Raw genomic sequence first — 26,631 nt, forward strand, 5'->3', positions numbered from 1 at the left:
CCTACCCTACCATCTGCAGTATAGTACCCAAACGTACACTACCACCTGCATTATAGTACCCTACCCTATCCTACCCTACCGTCTGCAGTATGGTACCCAAACCTACCCTATCCTACCATCTGCAGTATAGTACCCTATCCTACCCTACCGTCTGCAGTATAGTACCCAAACCTACGCTACCCTACCATCTGCAGTACGGTACCCAAACCTATCCTACCCTACCATCTGCAGTATAGTACCCTATCCTACCCTACCATCTGCACCCCCAAACCTACCCTACCACCATCTGCAGTATAGTACCCAATCCTACCTACCATCTACCCTACCATCTGCAGTATAGTACCCTATCCTACCCTACCATCTGCAGTACGGTACCCAAACCTACCCTACCATCTGCAGTATAGTACCCTATCCTACCCTACCGTCTGCAGTATGGTACCCAAACCTACCCTACCCTACCATCTGCATTATAGTACCCTATCCTACCCTACCGTCTGCAGTATAGTACCCAAACGTACACTACCACCTGCATTATAGTACCCTATCCTACCCTACCGTCTGCAGTATAGTACCCTATCCTACCCTACAGCCTGCAGTATAGTACCCAAACCTACCCTACCATCTGCAGTATAGTACCCTACCCTACCCTACCATCTGCAGTATGGTACCCAAACCTACCCTACCCTGCCATCTGCAGTATAGTACCCTATCCTACCCTACCATCTACAGTATAGTACCCTATCCTACCCTACCGTCTGCAGTATGGTACCCAAACCTACCCTACCCTACCATCTGCATTATAGTACCCTATCCTACCCTACCATCTGCATTATAGCACCCTACCCTATCCTACCCTACCGTCTGCAGTATGGTACCCAAACCTACGCTACCCTACCGTCTACAGTATGGTACCCAAACCTACCCTACCCTACCATCTGCAGTATAGTACCCTATCCTACCCTACCATCTGCAATATAGTACACTACCCTATCATCTGCAGTATAGTACCCAACCCAACCCTACCATCTGCAGTATGGTACCCAACTCTACTGTACCCTACCATCTGCAGTATGGTAACCAACTCTACCGTACCCTACCATCTGCAGTATGGTACCCCACTCTGCCGTACCCTACCATCTGCAGTATGGTACCCAACTCTACCATACCCTACCATCTGCAGTATAGTACCCTACCCTACCATCTGCAGTATAGTACCCAACCTAACCTACCCTACTTTACCATCTTTAGTATAGTACCCAACCCTACCATCTGCAGTATTGTACTCTACCCTACCCTTCCCTACCCTACCCTACACTACAGTCTGCAGTATAGTACCCTATCCTTCCATCTGCAGTGTAGAACCCAAACCTACCCTACTCTACCGTCTGTAGTATAGTACCCAATCCTATCCTGCCATCTGCAATATAGTACCAAACCCTACCATACCATCTGTAGTATAGTACCCAACTGTACCTTACCATCTGCAGTATAGTACCCAACCCTACCGTCTATAGATAGGACCCTACCCTACCGTCTATATATAGGACCCTACCCTACCGTCTATATATAGGACCCTACTCTACCGTTTATATATAGGACCCTACCCTATCCTGCCTTATCTTCCTGCTGATTTTAGCTGCATTGTCTCAGAGCTGTCTTTATATCTGGCAGAAGAGAGAAGCTCCTGACGGTGATGGGTACTGTGACTGTCTCTGCAGTGACGGCTGGGCTCCATGAGGGTGTGGGCTGAGCCCACCTTCCCTGGTTCAGTATTAGCAGCGGCAGACAGCGGCATGTCTCTCTCCTCTCTCTGAGGACAGGAAGGCTGGTTGGCTGGCTGGGGGAGGAGTCAGTTGGAACTGAGTTGTCAGCCATTATTTTGTGTCTTATAGAATATGAGGAGAAACAAGAGTAGAGCAGCTGTTTCTTCACTGTCTGGCTCTGAGGGAGAGCCATGAGAGAGAGGGGTGGGGGGAGAGAGAGGGAGAGAAAAAAAGACAGAGAGAGTGTGATGATTTCGCTGCAGCTCTGGGTCAAACGCTGCCAGTGTTTTGTGTTTGTCTTTGTTTCGTCTTCCCAGTGCTCCTCTAAATTATTCACAGCCTGAGGATGTGCTCCTCCTCTCCTCTCCCCTCCTCCTTCCTCGCTCTCTCTCATATCCCTCTCTCTGTGCTCTCTCTTTTTTTCTCTCTCTCTCCCTCTCTTCCCTGCTCTATCTCTCACGATAACTTGTTTTGGAGAGATGAACAGAAGTTTCCTTCTTTCTCTCAGGTTAATTCACTTCTCCCCACCCACCCCCATACCCCTTTCCAACCCTTCATTACCGACTACATACAGTATCTCACCCTCCTCCTTTCATCTCTCCCCCTCTTCTCTCTCTCTCAATTGACATACCTAAGGCAGACATAGCGTTTTGAGGAGGATAGAACCCACTGTTAACATCTCTTTATTTTCTCTGTCTCTCTCTCTCTCCATTCATTCTCTCCATAGCTGTCAGTAGTAAAACAAGTGTCTGCCCTTTCATTTTCTAAACAGTAGTTTTTCTAAACAGTAGTCTCTGTGATGAGGATTTCAGCCCAGGGTGAGGAAAGTTAGTTTGCCTGGGCACTGGGCATCTCAGTGAAGCTATGGTTCTGCATCTAGAGTTCTGTCTTCCATCCTTCATCCTCTAATGATTTCCAATTACTTTGTTCTCCTTGTATATCCAAGTTCAGAGAGAACCCAAGAGCAAGCCAAATCCTCTGGAAGTCGACTCATTAAAGACCTGTTGGCCAGCTTTCACCTCTAGGACAGACATACAGACAGTAACATGTAGCAGGGGAGGAATTGGGCCTTAGACTGCGTTGCAAATGGCTCCCTATTCCCTATATAGTGCAATACTTTTTACCAGAGCCCTATGATCAAAAGTAGTGCACTATATAAGGAATAGGGTTTCATTTGGGATGGAGACTTAGTGTGGGAGATGCTACTCTCATCTCATCTGAGGCCAGGAGCTCACATGTAGTATTTCTATTTGGGATTTGGGATTGGGATTAACCCTCTTGTTTTGCTGTAGATTAATGCTGTGTTAACTGGTTGTAGAACAAGATACAGTAGAAAACCCTGCACATGTATTACAGACAGACAGGCAGGGGGGCGGAGATGAGCTATACTGTCCTGGCCATCTGAGGAGAGAGGGAGTTGAATCCAGTCCAAGCCAGTGCCACAGGACACTCATTTGTAATTCTTTAGCCTGCCTAGGACCGTTTTTGATCATTGCAAAGGGGGAAAAAGGGTGGGAGGCAAGAGGGAATGGAAGGAGGAAAAGGAGGAACGAGATCGGCCCCCTCTGGCAATTGCTGTCACCCAGCATGAATACCCCTATGGCCGAATGACAAGTCTAGCGTGAAACGCTTGGCTGGCCCTCGAAATTAGCAGTAGAGCCCCCCGGTGGCACATGCTTCTCATGACCAGCACACAGTGGGCTGCTGCAAGACTCTTTTCATTAAGTCTGTGCCCTCACAGCCGCTGACTCCCCCTCAATCTCTCTCCTTCTCTCCCTCCCTAGCCCTTTGCATAGGCTAGAAGTCAATAAACGGCATCTGTAGTGCTCATCACAATGCTGTCCGAGAGAACAAGAGCTACAGGGAAGGGGAAGCCTTATCTCTCTCCCCCTTTCTCTCTTTCTGTGAGGGAGGGGTCGAGAGAGAGAAAGATAGAGCGAGAGAGAGAGGAGGGAAGGACGGAGAGGGAGAGAGAAACTGTACAGAGCAATGCCCAGAGGCTCAATCTGTTCCTCACTGAGCTACATCAGTGTGAGAGACTTTGGCGCAGGCCTCAGGGAAGCCTCCACTCGCTCCATCAAACTGTCAGGCAGCCAGTGGAGCCCGTGCCACGCCGCGCAGAGCAGGGAGACTCTCAGCTGCCCTCTGGGCCAGTTCAAGTCAACATCCCATTTCCTTCCTTCCTCTGCTAATTTCTCCTAAACCCGATTTAAATTTCCAATGCTGTCTGCCGCTGTAGCTCTGCTCTGCGGTGAGGTGGGGGGCAAATGCCGTTATAAAACAGAGGAGGGTGGGGTGGGGTGGGGGGAGGATCCGTATCAAAACAGAGGAGGGTGGGGTGGGGGGCAGAAGCCGTATCAAAACAGAGGAGGGTGAGGTGGGGGGGTGGGGTGGGGGGCAGCAGAAGAGGAGGGTGGGGTGGGGGGCAGAGCTGTATCAAAACAGAGGAAGGTGGGGTGGGGGGTGGGGTGGGGGCAGGAGCCGTATCAAAACAGAGGAGGGGGGTGGAGTGGGGGGGGTGGGGTGAGGGGCAGGAGCCGTATCAAAACAGAGGAGGGTGAGGTGGGGGGGGAAGCCGAGGGTGGGGTGGGGGGCCAGGAGCCGTATCAAAACAGAGGAGGGTGGGGTGGGGGGCCATTGGGGGGTGGGGTGGGGGCAGAAGCAAAACGTATCAAAACAGAGGAGGGTGGGGTGGGAGCGGAGGAAGGAGCCGTATCAAAAACAGAGGAGGGTGGGGTGGGGGGCAGGAGCCGTATCAAAACAGAGGAGGGTGGGGTGGGGGGCAGGAAAACAGAGGAGGGGGGGTGGGGGGCGTATCAAAACAGAGGAGGGTCAAAACAGGGGTGGGGGGGGGCAGGCCGTATCAAAACAGAGGGTGGGGTGGGGGGCAGTATCAAAACAGAGGTAGGGGTGGGGTGGGGGGCAGGAGCCGTATCAAAACAGAGGGTGGGGTGGGGGCCAGGAGCCGTATCAAAACAGAGGAGGGTGGGGGGGGCCGGAGCCGTATCAAAACAGGGAGGGTGTGGGGGGGGCAGCCGTATCAAAACAGAGGAGGGTGGGGTGAGGGGCCAGGAGCCGTATCAAAACAGAGGGGGTGGGGTGGGGGCCAGGAGCTGTATCAAAACAGAGGGGGTGGGGTGGGGGGCCAGGGAGCCGTATCAAAACAGAGGGTGGGGTGGGGGGGGTGGGGGGCAGGAGCCGTATCAAAACAGAGGAAGGTGGGGTGGGGGGGGGGAGAAGCCGTATCAAAACAGAGGAAGGTGGGGTGGGGGGCAGGAGCCGTATCAAAACAGAGGAGGGTGGGTGGGGGGCAAAACAGAAAGGTGGGGTGGGGGTAGGAGCCGTATCCGTATCAAAACAGAGGAAGGTGGGGTGGGGGGTAGGAAAACAGCCGTATCAAAACAGAGGAAGGTGGGGTGGGGGGCCAGGAGCCGTATCAAAACAGAGGAAGGTGGGGTGGGTTGCGTGTGTGGGTGGGTGTCTCTGATGGGGGAGGTGCTTGCTGGTTGTGGTGGTTGTGGTGTTCTCTGGAAACTGTGAGGCGAGAGAAGAGAGGAGACAGACAGGAGAGAAAACAGGAAGCCAAGGGGGCCATATGAAAGATGAGTTGCTAAAATGACGCCGTAAATCAGTATTTTTCTCTTTCTCTATCTCTCCTCGCTCTCTCTCTGTATTATTCATTTTCTCTCTTCAACCTCCATTTTCTCCTTCTCTCCTAGGGCTGTAGCGTATGCATAATACCATTGTGTATTCGCAGTACCTTTGCTGCTGGCTTTTTGGACACTTGTTTTTTCCTCATGAATAAATGCTCCCCCATCTCTCTCCTATCAGTCCCAATAGATTCTGCTCCCCCCTCTCCCTGCCAGAGCCAGACTATTGTGAGAGCCCGCCAACACCCCCTCAGCCCCCTTCCCCTAGCGAGTACTGAAAGCAAAGGCTGAGGGATTTCTAGTTGGAAGGCACAGGGCAGTCCTTTAATTTTGCGGGGGACTCTCTGGATTCGTCCGCTGGGCTAGCGGTCCCTGATGGAGGCTGTTTACACGTGGTCTGGGTTTTGTAAAGCCGTGCTTGTCTTAGGTTGGCCACTTGGCCTGGCAGGATTGGGGGTCGGGCCTACAGAAGTAGGATCTTAATTTGAGCAGCAAATTAAAATAATCTTGTAGCAACAAGAAAAAAAAGAAGAAAAGAAGAAAAAGAAAGAAAAAATATAAACGCAACATGTAAAGTAGATTATATGCAGTGCATTTGGAAAGTATTCAGACCCCTTGACTTTTTCCACATTTTGTTACTTTATAGCCTTATTCTAAAATGTATTAAATACAATTTTTGCCTCATCAATACCTTATAATGACAAAGCAAAAAAACAGGTTTTTAGAAATGTTTGCAAATGTATTAAACATTTTAAAAACAGACATACCTTATTTACATAAGTATTCAGACCCTTTGTTTTGAGACTTCATGTGCATCCTGTTTCTATTGATCATCCTTGAGATTTTTCTACAACTTGATTGGAGTCCACATGTGGTAAATGTATTTGATTGGACAGGATTTGGAGAGGCACACACCGGTCTATATAAGGTCCCACAGTTGCCAGTGCATGTCAGAGCAGTGGCCCCGCCAGTGCCCGGGTATTGTGTATAGATTGATGAGTAACAAAATGTGGAAAAAGTCAAAGGGCCTGAATACTTTTTGAATGCACTGTATGTCGATTATAAATGTGGATTATAATTGATGGACATTTTTGTAGGGAGTAATACATTTTTCATAAGAGAAAAATCAAGTCTGAAATTGAATAGTGGAAATTAAAAACTTCATAAGCCTTTTTAAACCTCAAATAGACGACAAGTTTTAAATGTCCTGCATTGCAGGAACATTCTCCTGCAACACAGTGATCAAATTAAGATCCTTCATCTTTATATTGTTCTCTGGATGATTTACATGGCTCCATGCTCCAGCTTCCTATAGTATGTCAGCTCCTCAGGTCCTCCCAAAGAACCACAGTGTCTGTCTTAATGAAAAGAGCCCTATCTCTCTCCTATACGCTCTACTCTCTCTCTCTCCGCTCAGCTCTCTGCTTGTACAGCCATATCAGAGGTCCCCAGCTCAAATATAGTTTTACATCAGAGCCGGGGCCTTTTCTTTTCGTGGTCGATATCATTTCCGCCCGCAGAGCTTTTTTCTCCGAGCCTCCATCTTCAGCTGGATCAATACCTCCCTAATCCCCAGCCCTTGGTCTGACCCCTGGTAATCACCTGACTTCCCATGCAGCCCCCAGGCAAGGTCAAGGGTCAAATGGCTGTATAGATCTGATCCTTTGATCAAATCAGAGTGCCCGGTGGTGCACTCACATGCAGGTGCCAGGAAGGGTCAAGAGGAACTACTTTATATATCTTTGTTTTCTCTTCTCAAAGGTTGAGAAGGTTGAACGGTGGTGACAATGTTAGTCGAGTTGTGTAAAGGGTAGAAGCCCAGTGTTAGAGACCATGAACCCTGTGGTGCCGGTAGACTATTTACAGTGGGAAAACATAACCACTGGCCTCTCTCTTCCTTTCTATTCAAAAATGAAAATGTTTTGTTTGCTCCAGCTTTGGTTTACAGCAACTCAAGGCATTGTGCGCTTTTCCGTAGCGCGCCCAGAAGAGAGGTTTATTTGTTGCATTTTCCCCTTGTTTGTTATGCAATCAGAATAATCTCGGCGTCCTCTCGACCCCCCAGCCTCTACGATGACTCATCATCATGTTGAGACTGAGAGGGGCATGCAAGAAGCATCACCTCCATGAATTATGGATGTCTGAATCCCGTAGGAAGAAGTGCTTAACATGCTCTGTGGTGCTCTGTGATACCATGGAGACCTCCCGGGCTGCTGCTAACAACATGCCTGGTGGTTGGTGTCCTGGGGCACTAGGAGCGGTGGCAGAGGCAGGGTACCCCAGCAGGAACAATATCTGCATCCTAAATGGCACCCAATTCCCTTTATAGTGCAATACTTTTGACCAGGGTCAAAAGTAATGCACTATTAAGGGAATATAGTGACATTTGGGACGCACAAAATATATCACACACCTCATCTCCGGAGCCACAGGAGGGAAATTGAGGTGGAGGAAATTGTGGCTGTTTCATGCGTAAAGCTACCATTGGATCCCAGTGTATCTGGATGAGCCATTAGGCCAACACAGAGTGCCTCTGAGATCTCAAACAGTATGGAGTCTGTGCTTTTCACCACGCCCTCCAATAATAAACCAAAATGGCTATTTAAGACACTGAGGAGAACTGGCCCTGGATTTAGACCATTCTCTCTGACAACATGAAGATGCCCAACTGTCTCACCCTTTTGGCTTTTCAACCGTGAATATGAGGTCTTATCATAATCTGTGGGTGGTTAAGTATTTCTGAGACGATTTTTGTTTGGCTGAGGCACAAATATGAATAGTTTCAGTATAACCTCACAGTTACATTTTTGGAGAGAAAGCTGACAGTGAAATTTATGCACTACAAGCCTCCATTCTTGTTTTGCTTCCTTGTGGATATCACACAGCCAGGGTGGCCCCAATCAGTATTCAGGCAGACAGCCCCCAGCAGACATTGATGCTGTGCCAGTATTGATGTTGCCGGGCAAGTTTCTCCCTCTCGTTCCAAGGCAAATTCATTGCAAGTCTCTTCAGAATGTGACAGGTGGAACTGTGTGATTAATTTGGGCAGTCGTTTTTAATGTGCTCCGGGATGCGCAACTCTTATTGTCTTCCCCCCACACACGTCTATTACGAAATCTGCCAGAAAAATGTCAGGAATAATCATCCGGTTGGTTCCACCCCTGTCTCCTGTCTCGTCCTCAGCCCCGCTGCTTCATTCCAGGTCTGAGATATGAGGTTGTCATGGGGCTAGCCTAGCACTAAGACCCAGTCTGGACTGCTGTTTCTCTGTCTGAATAAATCTCCCGCTCCCAACGTGTTGAGAGCTGCGTAAATGTCAAAACCATGCGTTTTTTGGTGTGGAGGAGAGGAGAGGGATGGGGAGGCTGGAGGAGAGGAGAGGGATGGGGAGGCTGGGGGAGAGGAGAGGGATGGGGAGGCTGGGGGAGAGGAGAAGGATGGGGAGGCTGGGGGAGAGGAGAAGGATGGGGAGGCTGGGGGAGAGGAGAGGGATGGGGAGGCTGGGGGAGAGGAGAGGGATGGGGAGGCTGGGGGAGAGGAGAAGGATGGGGAGGCTGGGGGAGAGGAGAAGGATGGGGAGGCTGGGGGAGAGGAGAGGGATGGGGAGGCTGGGGGAGAGGAGAAGGATGGGGAGGCTGGGGGAGAGGAGAAGGATGGGGAGGCTGGGGGAGAGGAGAAGGATGGGGAGGCTGGGGGAGAGGAGAAGGATGGGGAGGCTGGGGGAGAGGAGAGGGATGGGGAGGCTGGGGGAGAGGAGAGGGATGGGGAGGCTGGGGGTGAGGAGAGGGATGGGGAGGCTGGGGGTGAGGAGAGGGATGGGGAGGCTGGGGGTGAGGAGAGGGATGGGGAGGCTGGGGGAGAGGAGAAGGATGGGGAGGCTGGGGGAGAGGAGAGGGATGGGGAGGCTGGGGGAGAGGAGAGGGATGGGGAGGCTGGGGGTGAGGAGAGGGATGGGGAGGCTGGGGGAGAGGAGGGGATGGGGAGGCTGGGGGAGAGGAGAAGGATGGGGAGGCTGGGGGAGAGGAGAAGGATGGGGAGGCTGGGGGAGAGGAGAAGGATGGGGAGGCTGGGGGAGAGGAGAAGGATGGGGAGGCTGGGGGAGAGGAGAAGGATGGGGAGGCTGGGGGAGAGGAGAAGGATGGGGAGGCTGGGGGAGAGGAGAAGGATGGGGAGGCTGGGGGTGAAGAGAAGGATGGGGAGGCTGGGGGTGAGGAGAAGGATGGGGAGGCTGGGGGTGAGGAGAAGGATGGGGAGGCTGGGGGAGAGGAGAAGGATGGGGAGGCTGGGGGTGAGGAAGGGGTAGGGGGGCAGAGAGACTGAACCATCCCGTAAAGCTAGTCCCTGGTTACATGCAGTTGCCAGGTGCAGATGTTGCTGCTCACTCTGCCTGCCTCCGAACCGGTAGCCAGGTATTCTCTCTCTTCTCTCCTTTTGTTTTGTTGGATGGGGGTTGTTTTTGAATATCCATGAGAGGGCAAAGCTACTGGGGCCTCGCTCCTGTCAGGGAACTTTGTGAGCAACATATCTCTCGGCTTTTAACAATGTCCCCTCTGACTGGTCCAGCCTGCCGTCATGCTGTTGGTGTGTTTGTGGTTTTGCATTTTCACCATTTGGCTAATGTGTTTCCTCTTCTCGCTTGGCCCTAGCTGGCTACTACAGTACAGAGGATGTTCTCTCAGTTCAACAGTGAGGGAAGGGCGAGTGCTGTTCTACCCAGCCACTTTACAACCATATTGTTCAGGATGGCATTGGCCCAATTAGAGCTGTCCCCGACAACAACAAAAAATCTTGGTTGGCCGAGAGTCGTCTGTTCTTTAAAATGTGTATTTTTCCATATATAGACACACCCTATGTTTGAATAAAATCAACTATATATAGGCTACATTCTTTAAGTACTGCAATTAAAAAGTATGACACACAAATTACTAAGGAGGGAGACAGAGATCAATATAGCCTAACCAGTTAAAAAGAACTGTTCCCGACCCGAACCCCCCCCTCGCTGCTGCTGGTCTTTGCAGATTCCGACGTTATGTTCCAGAATTTGCCGGTTATAGGCCACACCAGTGGTCGGCAACCTTTTCCATTTGGAGTGCCAAGTTATCCTACCATTTCTACTGATCTGCGTGCCAGTTACGATTTACATATGCACATTTTCATGGGACAGTTTTATTTCATTTATAAAAAATTCTTCATATCTCAAAATCAATTTCATGTGGTTAATCAACATCTATCTAAATGAAAATGATAGAAATCTAAAAGTAACTTCTATTGCCAATAACTTCTATTGCCAAGCCTACACAGCAAACAAATAATAACATTGCAGTCCACAGGTAGAAAATATCCTGATAAAAATAAATATCCTATGAATCACATTGGCTATACATACAAGGAACTTGAAACATTGTATCAACTATTAACTTGAGTTTTCTGTGGGCCAGTGAGTTCCGGACTGACGGACAGACAGACACAGCTGCAGGGTATTTGCGCAAGGCATAATAAGTAATCAGGAAGGGCTTTTTTATGCCATTTCCACAGGATCAGAGCATGACATTTTTTCCGATTTCATGCTAAGTAGTTATCAAAAGGGAGAGAGCTGGAAAGATGTTTCAAATAGGCTACATTGAGGAACTATTGTCATTCTCTATAGATGTAAATACAAACTTACTTTACTTGCTTTGAGAAGCTCCACAGTGAGTTAAGACTTCCAGAAATAGTATCAGATCCCCAAATGGGCACATTTTTTAATCCTACATTTGTGCATCGGCCAGGTAGTCTAGTTACATGCATAATCAGGTGTGTGTCCTTACTCAACATTGACAGGAGCGCTCCAAACAAAAGACAATTAATAAATTGACAACTCATAAATGGAATGAAATAAACCAATGCTTTTTTGTGTACCCTAGATTTTTGTTTCGACTCCTACAATGACAACGGTAAGACTGTTATAACAATATATTGAATGCATTAACAGAAATTACCATAACCAAACAAACATTGTAGATGACAAATGATGGTAATTATTGGTAAATGTACTACTGGTGATGCTTGTGTGCCATCCCCGTGGCCACAGGCGTGAATCAGACAGGTGTCTCTTGTCCCACAGTTGTGTCAAGTTGGCTGGATGTGCTTTGGGTGGTGGACCATTCTTGATACACACTGGAAACTGTTGAGCGTGAAAAACCCAACAGTGTTGCAGTTCTTGACACATACCGGTGCGCCTGGCACATACTACCATACACCATTTAAAGGCACTTCACCCTCGGAATGGTACACATACACAAACCATAATACACAAACCATGTGTCTCAAGGCTGAACAATCCTTCTTTAACCCATCTCCTCCCCTTCATCTACGCTGATTGAATTGGATTTATCAGGTGACATCAATAAGGGTTCACAGCTTTCGCCTGGGGTCACCTGGATTCACCATGACTATGTCATGGAAAGGGCAGGTGTTCTTAATGTTTTGTACACTCAGTGTAGACTCAGCCAAGGCCTATAATACTATGTAGTAATAGCCTGGAGCCATGCTAGCCAAACACCTCCCTGACAGACCCCCTCCATCTCCTCTATGTTTTTAGTGTTTTGTTCTCACTTTTCACTTGCCTCTCCTACCCAAGTGAGAACACCTTTCCAGAAAAATCACACGATTTCACATGAACTCTCACATGCGAAATCATGTGAAAACAAGTGTTTTTTGAACAGTTCACATGTTTTCATGTGCATTTTCATGTTATCACGTTGCTTTAAACATTGTCACATGTTATCACATGAACTTGTTTTTGGAACAGTTCACGTGTTCACGTGTGAAATTCATGTGTTTTTATCCATAAGGGTAACTCCATCCTTTACAGTCTGCTGCAGGAGATGTTTCTTAACGGTCTGGCTGTGGGGAGATGAGAGCTCTGCTTTGCTATTTTGCTATTCTTTTCCTCCTTATCCTTCTCCTACTATCTAGTCCTCTGTGGCCTCCTCATCCTCTACTCGCATTCTCATCCTCAGTGAGACCATCCTGCAGGTCTGCGCTTGGGCATTTCAGCTGCAGCCAGAATCCTCCTATTCTGTTCATCTCCAATGCTCATGCAGGTTTTTAGCTCGGCTCCAACAATAACAGTGGGAACTAGCATTACTGTGTGAGGTGCCCGGCTGTTGTGGTGCACACTAAGAACACATTTCTCCCAGGTCCCTGGGTATGATCTCAAACCAGGATCTATTTACTTCCAGGCTCATTGTCGACAGGAAAATCAAGCAAGGAGAAAGGCTGGTGTTTTTTGTTTTGTTTTAAAAATGACTGAGTGGTAAGAGAAAGAGAAATGTTGCTTCGTTACAGGTTGTGTTGAGCCAGTAACAGGCTCATCTAGGTAGAAATATGTGACAATCAATTTGCTGAGAACCCCCGGCGCTGAATGGGAAAGTGATTGACAGGGGGCCTAAGCCACTTGTAGTTCTGTAATGCCCTGTACCTTTAATGAATGTATTTTGACAAGTAAAGCCCTGGAATTATGGTTTGTAAACATTCCCCTGAGAATGTTTTCCTCTAATCCTGAACTCACTCTCACACGCATTCACATGCACGCGTACATACATAGACACGTGCACACACACATACACACATAATTGATTGTACACAATGGAACATTCACATAGGCTTTGTGTTGTAAAATGACATTCTAATGTCAAGGCCTTTTGATTACCCTATCTTTCCCTCTCTTTCTGTTTCTCTTTCCCTCTCTTTCTGTTTCTGTTTCTCAGAATCACTCTTTCTCTCTCTAAATCTCTCTTTCTCTTTCTCTCTCTGAATCTCTCTTTCTGTTTCTCTTTCCCTCTCTTTCTGTTTCTCTCAGAATCTCTCTTTCTCTCTCTAAATCTCTCTTTCTCTTTCTCTCTCTGAATCTCTTTCTATTTCTCTCAGAATCACTCTTTCTCTCTCTGAATCTCTCTTTCTCTCACTCTCTGAATCTCTTTCTCTCTCTTTCTCTCTCTGAATCTCTTTCTCTCTCTTTCTCTCTCTTTCTCTCTCTGAATCTTTTTCTCTCTCTTTCTCTCTCTTTCTCTCTCTGAATCTTTTTCTCTCTCTTTCTCTCTCTTTCTCTCTGAATCTTTTTCTCTCTCTTTCTCTCTCTTTCTCTCTCTGAATCTCTTTCTCTCTCTGAATTTCTCTTTCTCTCTCTGAATCTCTTTCTCTCTCTGAATCTCTCTTTCTCTTTCTCTCTCTGAATCTCTTTCTCTCTCTGAATTTCTCTTTCTCTCTCTGAATCTCTCTTTCTCTTTCTCTCTCTAAATCTCTTTCTCTCTCTGAATCTCTTTCTCTTTCTCTCTCTGAATCTCTTTCTCTCTCTGAATCTCTTTCTCTCTCTGAATCTCTCTTTCTCTTTCTCTGAATCTCTTTCTCTCCCTGAAGCCCTCTTTCTCTTTCTCTCTCTGAATCTCTTTCTCTCTCTGAATCTCTTTCTCTCTCTGAATTTCTCTTTCTCTCTCTGAATCTCTCTTTCTCTTTCTCTCTCTGAATCTCTTTCTCTCTCTGAATCTCTTTCTCTCTCTTTCTCTCTCTTGGTTTGTTTCTTTCTCTGTTTCTGTTTCCCTCTCCGAATCGCTCTTTCTGTTTCTCTTTCTCTCACTCTCTCTCTTTCACTCACTGCCTCTGAATAGCATCAACGACTTTGATTAGTTCTAGAAAGGGAATCAATGCATTAATAATTATGTCCCCTCTTTTTTTATCGACCTGACCTCCAGTTTAAATGTCTCAGCTCCCCTTCTCCTGTAAGAATGTTTGAATATGGGAGTTTAGGAGTTCACCATGGCCTTAAGATGTTATATAGACAGATATAACAACCACACACACACACACACAGTCACTCATGTCATGTTAAGCCACAGAATCTCTTGACTTACCTCTGTCCCCAGTCAGGAGAAGTCTTCTGAATGAGATGAGTTAAGGGCAGGAGTGTAGCTCTCTGGAGAGATCTTGGCCTCTGGGCGGTAGCATACCTGGGTTCAAATACTATTTGAAATTATGTCAAAAAATTAAGCTGTGCTTGATTGAGTTTGCCAAGGGCAATAGAACCAATAGAGCTGTCACAAAAGTGCAAATGCACCAATCTAGCACTCCGTGCAGGCTAAAGCAAACGCTAAAGGTTTTTGATAGATTTTGAATAGTATTTGAATCCAGGTCTGGACTGTAGTGCTGATTGCTCCGCGTTACTCTACATTTGGACCCACCATGCTACAACACAATGGACCGCTGTGTCTCCTTTGACCCAACGTCTCCCTTTGTGCCGGAGCTCTGAAAAGCAGTTCAACCAAATAAAGAGGGGCACTTAAATATGTTGCCACAGAAACTTAATTGACAGATTGAAGCCAGGCAGGCAGTGTTTTTAGGGGGCCTTCTCTTCTCTATGGCTCTTTGCGTGAATAGCTTTTTTCTTTTCTCCCTGGCTCCCCCACTGTGAGGTCCAGGAGGTCTCACCAACCGGTCCACTCCTATTTCCACAACTTCACTTCCCATTGTAGTGTGAGAGGGGCGGCCTGGATGAACATTTATTCACTTTAAACACCTAATGAACGTGAGAAACGGAAGCAGAGAAGAAATGAGAGAAGAGCTTCTGTACCTTGTAAAGGAATGCTAGTCATGCAGGACACAGGTGGCTAAAGAGGTTGTGGCATTCTACAGAATTAGGATCTTAGTTTTATCACTTTTGGTGATAAGAATTTTCCTGCACATTAGCAAATGCTGATGAGCTTCATAATTGACATAAATTCCCTGAAAACCCGTTCTAACACACAGTTATATTAACAAAATTGCACTTTTCATGTAGCCTAATTTTGGCCAGCTTAACCACTGATCAAACAACATTATGGAATAAACGTTCAAATCCTGTTGCTGCAGGATTATATTGCTGTGACAATACTGATCTAATTAAGATCCATACCTGTAGGCTACCTCAGTATATTCTATGTACAGTATACTACATTTATACTACATCTGTATAAACCATAGGCAGTATACTATACCATAATTGCCCATTTGCATTTGAAAACTTGTAGTCCTTTTCAGAATCAGACTTGAAATGCATTAACGTTAGCATACTAATGAAAAAATGTAGTTTATAGGATATTATGATCTAATGATGTGTGGAAAGCACAAATTATAAATTCACATCCTAATCAAAATAATGATGGACAAGTTTCTGTTGAATGAAATATCTTTACTCTATAACACTGCTTATTATTCTTCTGGGGGGTTTTTTCAACCTTTTGTATACCATTGTATTTGCACAGAAAACTCCAGAGTAGTGTTATTGTATTATATTGTGTACTGCTTTTAAACCTTGAAAACTCTCAAACGCCACACTTTTCTCCCTTCATCTTCCCTCGTTTGTGTTGAAAGCTGTCACTGAACAACAAGTCACGTAAAAAATAACATATGCACTGATTATGAGTTTGTTGGTGGTGGTGGTTGGGGAAGGGGGGATAAAATGAATAATTCCTTATGTTTTCCTTTCTCTTCCCTTGTAGTGTGACAGCGAGAGTGACGTTGATGACAAGGTAAGACTCTTTTCTGTTTATTTCCCCCACCACATGAAGTGTACGTGAGGAGTTGTGAATAACACATGTTGGGTTCCTGACTGAAGAAGAAGAAACAGCCTTCGGTTAAAGGGAAGAGGAGAATAACAGACTACTAGATGAGGATGAGTAGGAAAGAAAGTGACAGGGAACACAGCTCAGTAAGATATATATATATTTGCACTGTTCGTTTTTCACAACGCAAATTATAACACTGCTTTTATAGGAGTAAGAGAATGTTGCGTCTTTTCAACTCCTTAAACCTGTTAATGACACCCTCAGCCTGTGCACAACGTATATCACATTTTACATACAATACAACAATGTGATGCAGAGAAGAACCTGCTTTTAGAATATAGATCATAAATCGCAAACAGTGCATTCGGAAAGTATTCAGACCCCCTGACTTGGTTTACATTTTGTTTTACGTTACAGCCGAATTCTAGAATGGATTAGATATTTTTTTCTCAGCAATCTACACGCAATACTCCATAATAACAGAGCAAAACAATGTTTTTGAAATATCACATTTACAACTATTCAGTCTTTACTCAGTACTTTGTTGAAGCACCTTTGGCAGTGATTAAAGCCAAGAGTCTTCCTGGGTATGACGTTACACGCTTGGCACACCTGTATTTGGGCAGTTTCTCCCATTCTTCTCTGCAGATCCTCTCAAACCCTGTCAGGTTGGATGGGGAACGTCGCTGCACAGCTACTTTCAGGTCTCTCCAGAGATTTTCAATCGGGTTCAAGTCCTGGCTCTGGCTGGACCACAAGAACATTCAGAGACTTGTTCCGAAGCCACTCCTGTGTTGTCTTGGCTGTGTGCTTAGGGTCATTGTACCTGTTGGAAGGTGAACCTTCAACTCAGTCTGAGCTCCTGAGCGCTCTGGAGTAGGTTTTCTTTGAGGATCTCTCTGTACTTTGCTAAGTTCCTCTTTCCCTCGATCCTGACTAGTCTCCCAGTCCTTGCCGCTGAAAAACATCCCCACAGCATGATGATGCCACCACCGAGCTTCCCCAGTAGGGCTGGTGCCAGGTTTCGTCCAGATGTGACGCTTAGCATTCAGGCCTAAAAGTTCAATCTTGTTTCTCATTGTCTGAAAGTCTTTTAGGCGTCTTTTGGCAAACTCTAAGCAGGTTGTCATGTGTCTATTACTGAGGAGTGGCATCTATCTGGCCACTCTACCATAAAGGACTGATTGGGGGAGTGCTGCAGAGATGGTGGTCCTTCTGGAAGGTTCTCCCATCTCCACAGTGGAACTCTGGAGCTCTGTCAGAGTGACCATCTGGTTCTTGGTCACCTCACTGACCAAGGCCCTTCTCCCATGATTGCTCAGTTTGGCCTGTAGGACAGCTCTAGGAAGATTATTGGTGGTTCCAAACTTCTTCCATTTAAGAATGAGGGAGGCCTAGGTGTTCTTGGGGACCTTCAATGCCGCAGAATGTTTTAGTACACTTCCCCAGATCTGTGTCTCGACACAATCCTCTCTCGGAGTTCTACGGGAAATTCCTTCGACCTCATGGCTTTGTTTTTGCTCTGACATGCACTGTCAACTGTGGGACCTTATATAGACCGGTGTGTGCCTTTCCAAATCATGTCCAATCAATTGAATTTACCACAGGTGGACTCTAATCAAGTTGAAGAAACATCTCAAGGATGATCAATGGAAACAGGATGCACCTGAGCTCAATTTCGAGTCTGAGGTCCTGAGCAAAGGGTCTGAATGCTTATGTAAATAAGGTATTCCTGTTTTTTCTTATAATACATGTGCAAAGAAATGTATTATAACATTGTGATTATGGAGTATCGTGTGTAGATTGATGAGGATTGTTATTTTCTTTATCTATTTTAGAATAATGCTGTAAAAAATTCAAAGGGTCTGAATACTTTCCCACTGTATATCACACTTTTATGTAGGTTTGAGCATCATATTCAAATGAATTTCATGCATGAAAATACACTACTGCTGTCCCTAATATCCTCGTGATCGCATTGCAACTTGTATCACAGTCTTTATGTTGTTAAATGGCAGATTTCCAAGTTGCCATCAGTTAGAAATAATTTGTCAGTCTGTTTGACAGCTGTTGGTGAGTGCCTATAGAGTATTTGTAGTAATACCAATTTCACAACTGAACACTTGTTTATCTACGTCTTATGGGGTGGCTGGCTCCTTCATCTATGGCTGCTACCAGCACCAGCACCACCAGCCAATCCACCATGAACCACCAATGGGAGCCTCACACATCTTAATTCCCCCGCAGTTTAGCAATTACCCCCTGGTAAATGAATGAGATAGCATGTCTAATCTCCTGTAAGCTTAGCTCCCAGTTCTGTGGAAATGTCTGCGGCTCTTCTCACCCTATAAATAATACATTGATAGCAGCAGCATCATTTGCATTAACTGTAGCTTTGGCAAGTAAATAGGCTTTTATCTCTTCATTGAAACAAAAAGTGAGCGAGTGAGTCAGGGAAGAGAAGGGGAGTCTCTCTCTCGCCCGTCAGTTTGACATGACAGGAAGTGGGGTTTTCAGGCTATGCCAGTTTCCATACAGCCCCCTTGCATCACTATGGGGGAGGAGGGGGGGAGGGGAGGAACTACCCTACAGACAGAATTTCCCCACTCCGTATCCTCAGGTAAACCCGCCCTCACTCCCTGCTGTTCTGTGTCCGTACCCACCCTCCCTCTCGCTGTTCTATGTCCATACCCCACCTCCTACTCCTGCACCTGCCACATGTAACCTTCATTGCTAATTTGCTGCATGGGAAATAGGAATGCCATATGGTTTATGCTGGTGGATTGCATTAACTATGTATGTGTAGTTCACAACATGTGAAAGCAATTGCAGAATTGCTGCAGATTCTGTGTGTTTTCTCTCTCTCTCTCAATTCAATTCAAGGGGCTTTATTGACATGGGAAACACATGTTAACATTGATAAAGCAAGTCTCTCTCTCTCTCTCAAGGCTAATCCATCCGAATCTGGGTTTTTTGTATTTAGTGAAAGCATAAGGAATGGGGTGTGGTTGGTTCATATAAGTGCAGCAGTCTTGGGTTTGACTGGCGGTGGTTAACTTTTACCAGGCCGTCTGTCCATGGGGCTTGTGAAAAATGTGCCACCGTCCATAGAAACCAGACAGAGCTTACGCCCATCCCAATGAGGCCGTTGTGAATTCCTAAAGTACTACTCTCTGAAAGGGCACCATATCTTTCATGTTCATTACATGTTCAACAAATCCAAGATGGCAGCATGTCAAGTCGTTTGTCTCTGACTAGTACATTTGAACCTACTAATAACCTATTTATTTATGGTTGAGTAACTTCCTTGTTGTGTAGTGCAAACTATTTGGTTTTTGCTGGTGTAAAGATCATGGGTCCTCCTCAACTCGGCACTTCATTACTTGAAGTTGACCAAAGTAACCCTATCTCTGGCTGGCCTGAGTTCCTCCTTCATCCGCGTGTCTCGTCCAAGCTGCTCCTTTGTGCTCTTCGCCTGGCTGTCAGTGGCAGCTCAACAATCCCCAACCCGTTCTCTCAATCGACCTCAACACCCAATCTACTCACACACGCAAATACTCACATCCAGACTCATACATACACTCTGTCCCTCTCTCCCCTTACCTTCGTTGGCCTCTATTTTTTACATTTGTCAGAGAAAATGACAATTTTCGTGGTATTGCTTTGTGCACTGACTTTACTGAACTCTGGAGAAAACTAACATTGTCACTGGGTGAGTACATCTGACAATGTGCACTCCCGTCCATTAGACATTTTGTCTGCGGGAACGCTTTCTTTTTCCACTCGGTCCACTCGTCCATGTGCCGATGCAGTTGTGGCATGATGTGAACAGTACGAACTTGTGTCACTACCAAAGTCTAATGGTTTTAAATGACTGTTTTTTATTGTCTGGAAACTCATTCCTAGAATTTGCTTGCATTAGGTCTATTAGAGATGAGAAGCCATGCAAGGTTATTAAACAGAGGTGCCTAGTTATTCTTATTTTGTTGATATCAGGTAATGTGCAACCTAACCCTGGCCCTGATATGCAATGTCTCCAAACCCCCTCCGATTTAAAATGTAGATCTAGTTTAGGTATGTTTCATTTAAATGTACGCAGCCTGTTGTCAAAAATTGATGGGGTTATGATTTGGGCTTAATCAACTGATGCTGATGTTATTGTGTTTTCTGAAACCTGGCTCAGCAAGTCTGTTTTTGAGGAGGATATTTGTATAAATGGTTACAATGTTTATCACGCTGATCTGGTTACTAAAGGTGAGGGTGGGGCTGTATATGTAAAAACTAAATTCCCTGTAAGTGTGGCAAAGTCTGAAACTATTTGTAAACAGTTGGAATTTCTTGCTTTGAATATTGAGGTTTCAAAGGCTCTCTCTATAACTGTGATTGGCTGTTATAGACCCCCCTCTGCTCACTATAACTGTGATTGGCTGTTATAGACCCCCCTCTGCTCACTATAACTGTGATTGGCTGTTACAGACCCCCCTCTGCTCACTATAACTGTGATTGGCTGTTATAGACCCCCCTCTGCTCTCGGTGATGCATTTTCTTCTTTGACGCACCTTATGTCTAAACTTCTTTACAGTGAAATGATCTTGATTGGTGATCTCAACTGGTGTTGGTTGAAGCCAGTGTCTGATGATTTAAAAATGTTTTGTACTTCTATGAATCTTACCCAGTTGATTATCTCACCCACTTGCCCAAATCTTAAATGCCCAGATAAATCTACGCTGATTGATTTGATATTGACAAATGTTCCACATAAATATTCTGCGGGTGGTGTTTTTTACCATGATTTAAGTGACCGTTGTGCTGTTGTTGCTGTTAGAAATACTAAGGTTCCTAAGACAAACCCACGTTTTATTCGTAATGAGAAATTTGAAGTGTTTTAATGAGCAGGCTTTCTTTCATGATTTGTTTTATTTTGACTGGAGAAAGATTGAGCTTATTCCTGATGTGGAAACTGCCTGGAAATTCTTTCATGATGGTTTTTCCCAAATAGTAAACAAACATGCCCCATTCCGCGGGTTCAGGGTTAAAGGGCGGGATAATCCATGGTTTTCTTCTGAGCTGTCATGTATTATTCACGACCGTAATCTAGCCTGGGCTAAAGCAAGGAAATCATGTTCTGATGCTGATTGGCTTATTTTTAGGCAGTTACGAAACAAGTGTTCTTTTCTTCTTAGGAAGGTCAACTTTGAATATTTTATGTCTGTTACCACTGATAACCTGAATGTCCCTAGAACGTTTTGGAAGGCTATTAAGTCTATGTCTGGTAACAGTAATGTTAATGAATTACTGTCATGTGTTTTGAAGGACTCTGTTGCTGTATTTGACAAAACTGAAATGCTGAATTGTTTCAATGAGCACTTTGTATCATCTGGTAGGCTGTTTGATTCAGTGTCCTCTGTCTCTACAACCCTGTGTGGATGAACCAGTGAGAGCAGGTCAAACTTTTAGATTTTTGCCATTCTCTGTGCAGGACGTACATAAAGCCCTGAAATCCTAGATCAGAGAAACCCTGCAGGTCCTGATCATCTTGATCCCTGCTTTTTAAATCTGGCAGCTGATTTCATAGCTGAACCACTTACATCTCTGTTCAATCTAAACCTGGAATGTAATGAAATCTGGAAATCAGCATTTGTCCTACCACTTTTAAAAGGGGGAGATCCGACTCTTTTAAATAATTATAGGCTAATCTCAAAGCTGTCACCCCTGGTGAAAATACTTGAAACCTTTGCGAGTGAACAGCTAAAAGAGTTTTTATTTACTAACTCTATTTTATCAATGTACCAATCGGGCTTCAGGAAGAAGCATAGCACAATTACAGCAGCCATGAATGTTTTAAATGATATCACTGAAGCCCTTGACAAAAACCAGCACTGTGTCTCACTTTTTATTGATCTCTCTAAGGCTTTTGATACAGTTGATCATGCTATACTAAGGCAGAGATTGTCGAGTGTCGGTCTTTCAGAGCATGCAGTTGCATGGTTTACTAATTATCTGTCTGATAGAACTCAGTGCACTCAATTTGATGGGCTTATGTCTGTTAAATGATCTGTCTTTAATGGTGTGCCCCAAGGCTCTGTACTTGGTCCTCTCTTATTCACTATTTATATAAATTATTTAGACAAAAATGTCCAAAATACACAACTTTATCTTTATGCCTATGATACTGTTATTTGATGTTGTGCCTCGTCGCTTACAAAATTTTTCCAAAAGTTGCAAACTGCTTTTTATACTGTTCAACATACCTTGGGTCAATTGAAGCTTATCCTCAATACTGACAAAACTAAGCTAATGGTGTTTTCTAAAGCAAGAAATAGACCTCTGAACCTTTCACCTATTACTACCTGTCAGGGCAAGGAGATTGAGGTTGTAACCTCATATAAATATCTTGGAATTTTAATTGATGATGGCCTCTCTTTTACATTGCATATTCAACAACTTACAAAAATATTGAAGCTGAAATTGGGATTTTATTTTTTAGGAATAAGGCCTGTTTTTCATTTGGAGCCAGAAGGAGGATAGTATCAGCTACATTTATGCCTTTACTAGACTATGGGGATATTTTATATATGAATGCTTCCGCTCAGTGTTTGAGATCAATTGACAACCTTTACCATGGAGCATTGACATTTATTTTAAACTGCAAAACCCTTATGCACCACTGCACTTTGTATACCAGGGTTGGCTGGCCTTCTCTAGTCACTCGTAGGCTCAGTCACTGGTATATGTTTTATTTACAAAGCCATTTTGGGTTTCTACCTTTTTATTTGGGCATTTCTATTGTTCAGAAATGTGGTGGGTACTCTCTTCGTTCGCTGGACTTTATCCTGCTAACTGTTCCAAATGTCCGAACTGAATTTGGTAAAAGGGCTTTAATGTGCTCTGCGCCATCGTCTTGGAACGCCTTACAAAATACTTTTAAACTGGAAGAAGTTGTCCCGATTGGTATTTTTAAATCACTGATGAATGATCTTGAGACTGATTCCCTGACCTGTCAATGTTTTTAATTTGATGTTTTTGATTTTGTTATACTCTTGTGTATTCTATGGTTTTTACTAGAATACTTGTAGTTTTTCTTGTTGTTTGTCTGTAATTTTTGCAATGACTTGGTGCTGCCTATCTTGGCCAGGACGCTCTTGAAAAAGAGATTTTAAATCTCAATGAGCCCTTTCTGGTTAAATCAAATTAAAAAATGAGCTAAAAAATAAAGTCTGTGTTTGGGTAAGGCTCCTCAGCCGTAGTAAACTGACCACTTATAGATCCAGGAAATGGAGAGGACTATTACCTTCATCAGGTAGACAGAGTGGCTAAATGATCCAGAGAAAATTGCACGATGGGAGTCAGAGAGATGTGGAAAAAATCTTGACAAGCAATCAGTCGAGTAAAATCACCAGTGTAAAATTGGTTTTCTTGAGGGGAAAACCAACACTGTCATTTGTAATTGGCCAAACTTAGAATACCTGTGCTGTTTAATTTGCGTCATGTTAACTGTAACAGGTGCTGCCAACTCCTCCTCTTGCTCCTCTGGCTCGCAGCAAAACAATGGCTGCTTCCTTTCACTTCAGACCAGCAGCCACCTAAATGCCCGCATTGTCAGCATTGAACAGATTACATCAATTAGAATATTGCTTGCAGGTGTGTCCGTTGTGTGCAATCAGTTACACTTATTGTATTTGAATACAACTGTCTGATAGCAAGCATGATGTATGTTACCACAGTCTGGCTAGATATGGACACTTCGTAAAACCATCATATTCAAACGCACAGCAGATAAGACTGCAGATGTATTCCAAATGTATTCAGTGTGTGTTTTCTTGAGATTGCTAGGTAATCTCTACTTGAGTCCTATGTTGTCAGTAGGGATGTTTATGTAGATTCACCTGCCTGGCTTTGCCTGCCCCAGAAATACATGCAATCCCAGTCCCACTCAGACTGTTTTCCTATGGCTCATATTTCCTCCACGGAGCCTAGCTGCCATTTAAAGACGTGTGATTTTCCTCCATTATCTGAACATGATGTTTGACAATGAGAAGTATTCAAAGTCAGAAATGGTAGCCTTGACCCTGAATAACCCCAAGAACACAACAACAGAGTGTGTGTAAACAAACCCTGCTGTACTGTCACAGGCTTCTTAGAGAAAATGAGTGGCCCATTACATTGTATCATGGTCAAATGAGTCTCTGTGACTCTAATGATTAAACATGATTTATGAAAGCCAAGCAGTTCATACAAAAGCATGTTACCCATTAGCCTGTTTCACACTCAAATCTGTTCCTCAATGTCACTGATGTTTTCTATAAAGGCAATGATTCAGTGACTAAACTGAACCAGAAGGGCCAATTCTACCAAATTTAGGATGTTGAGGGTTTTTAAAAATTAACTTTAAAATTCAGCATATGTTGCCATCTTAAGTTATTGCATATCTAACACAACATGACAGTTTTTCCAACTAAAATAAGACGTTATGAAATTCGTTATGAAATTCCTGTTCTAGTAACCCATTTTATAACACTGTACATATTTCACATACATTTCAATTCCATGTATCTATTTGGACATTGTGTGATATGATTCAAACAAACTGTTATTAGCATTGTTTAAACCGTATCTTTAACAGACTATTACTTAAGCACTAGCATATCTTGTTGTGAAAACTGGAAGCACCTGTGAGGGGTGAATGGTTACCTTCCCACACCCCTTTTTCTACCTTCCCTGCTCCACCCACAGTTTGTCAAGAGCCAAAATGTACAACTTTTGACATGTGTGCATTTAAGCTACTTGAAGTGAAGATGGTCATTTTCTTTCACTCAAGAGGAAGATAAAAATAGGGAATTTGTCCTCCTCTCCATTTTCAAGAACTGCCCTAAGTGTCATCCTATCGCTATTCTGCTGAGCTCGCCTGTCTGCGCTGCTGCTCCTCCAATTTCCTCTGTGTTCTTTAGCTTCTGCAAATACAACCATGGCTTTCTGTCTCTCCTCTCCATGTCTGGAATGCTAGCATTAACCTCTAATTTGCTACTTCTCTTTACCAATCTTAGCTAACACAGTGGCTGGCTTGCCCTGTCATGGCAGCAATGGTCTCATGCTCGTTCGCCCAGTGTGGACACACAGATCATCTAATTCCATGTGGTCCTATTTGGCAGGCAGGCAGGCAGGCAGGCAGGCAGGCAGGCAGGCAGGCAGGCAGGCAGGCAGGCAGGCAGGCAGGCAGGCATTCATTCAGCAGTAACTGTATCTGTCTCCCTCTCCCTCCCTCCTCCCTCCCAGGGGACCATTACCATATCTCTGCTATAGCTCTTTAATGGTTTCAATACTTGCTTGACAGGACAGCAAAGCTCTGACTTGATTGACACATTAATTCCTCCCTCCCTTATCTCCCGGCATGGGGAATGAATGGTGTATCACAAAGACGGAGCGTTTCTGAGAGCTTATCAGTAATGATTCGTCAGGTGGTATCCTCTTAGGTGATGCATCTGACGAGTGTGTCTGCTAAAGGTAACATGCACCTACATACGGAGCGCCGTGTCTATGGAAATATAGAACACAGTTTTACATCACCCACAGTTCACCCCCTTCTTCTCTATTACTCTCTCTATTCCTCTCTCTCGCTCTCTTTCTCTCTTTCAATTTTATTATCTCTTTTCCCTCAGGGAATTTTGTCATATTGTTCTCTCTCTCTCTCTCTCTCTCTCTCTCTCTCTCTCTCTCTCTCTCTCTCTCTCTCTCTCTCTCTCTCTCTCTCTCTCTCTCTCTCTCTCTATCACTGGCTCTGTGTTGATTTCTCCCGTTTCTTTCTCTCGTGTAACAGGAAAGAAAAAGGAGTATAAAATGTATCTGCCTCTGGCCCATTCCGCATCCATGCCCCCCTCTATCCCACAATCCCCGTGAGGCCCAGGTTCTCTCCCAGACTCCTCATATTCAATAACAAACAACCAACTCACCAGGGTGCTGACAGCCCTTATAGTTTTTTTACGGGGGCAAAATGAACTGACTTAATGTTTCAACACAAGTGATCATCCGTCCTCATCTCCTTAATGAAATTAGATTAAGTGCACCTGGGAAAGAGCTGAGGAAGCAGAATGCCTTGCCACCTTTAATTTAAAACCAATTTGCCAGCAATATTCCCTCCTGCTCGGGATTCTTCTGAGCAGATTCAAAATGGAGGACGTAAGAGATCAGACCAGAGCTGACTGGTTTAATTCCAGTCCCCACAGGCAGTTCCAAATTATAACTGACACCAGCAACATAGGCTTTAATTTGGAGATGTCATTTTTCGTCTCTCCTCTCTGCCTTTGTCTCTTCCTCTGTGATGAGCCATGTCTGACGCTGGAAAAGGCTGTGTTTTCATCAGCTGGCATCATGATGTTACTCCTGTAGCAATTACACTGGTCTGGAATCAATCTTCTGTTTCATTTATATTGGGCTGGTTGCAATGTTCTCTCTTCTCTAGTTTCTCCAGATTAAGCCTGTGGGTTTTTTCTGGTTGTCAAGAAATACATCTGTTGTACATTTAGTGCATCACAACTATGTGGTGATTTTAGAGCACAGTTCATTCTTCTTCTTTCTGACTGAATTTGAATATAAGTCGAGGTCTCCTAAGTGGCTCATTTAGAGATGAATTATATCGTTTTA

The 26,631-nt window shown here is 44.8% G+C and overlaps 1 protein-coding gene across 1 annotated transcript in view; it reads left to right on the forward strand.

Moving 5' to 3' along the window:
- The window catches only part of fbrsl1 (fibrosin-like 1), a 503,490-nt gene that overhangs the window by 323,503 nt on the left and 153,356 nt on the right, over positions 1-26,631 (forward strand). Inside the window, 1 exon segment of the mRNA XM_046351071.1 lies at positions 15,928-15,957. Within this exon segment, the coding sequence (XP_046207027.1) occupies positions 15,928-15,957 (30 nt within the window).

This window comes from Oncorhynchus gorbuscha, linkage group LG05, assembly GCF_021184085.1.
Source record: "Oncorhynchus gorbuscha isolate QuinsamMale2020 ecotype Even-year linkage group LG05, OgorEven_v1.0, whole genome shotgun sequence".
NCBI classification, from domain to species: domain Eukaryota; kingdom Metazoa; phylum Chordata; class Actinopteri; order Salmoniformes; family Salmonidae; genus Oncorhynchus; species Oncorhynchus gorbuscha.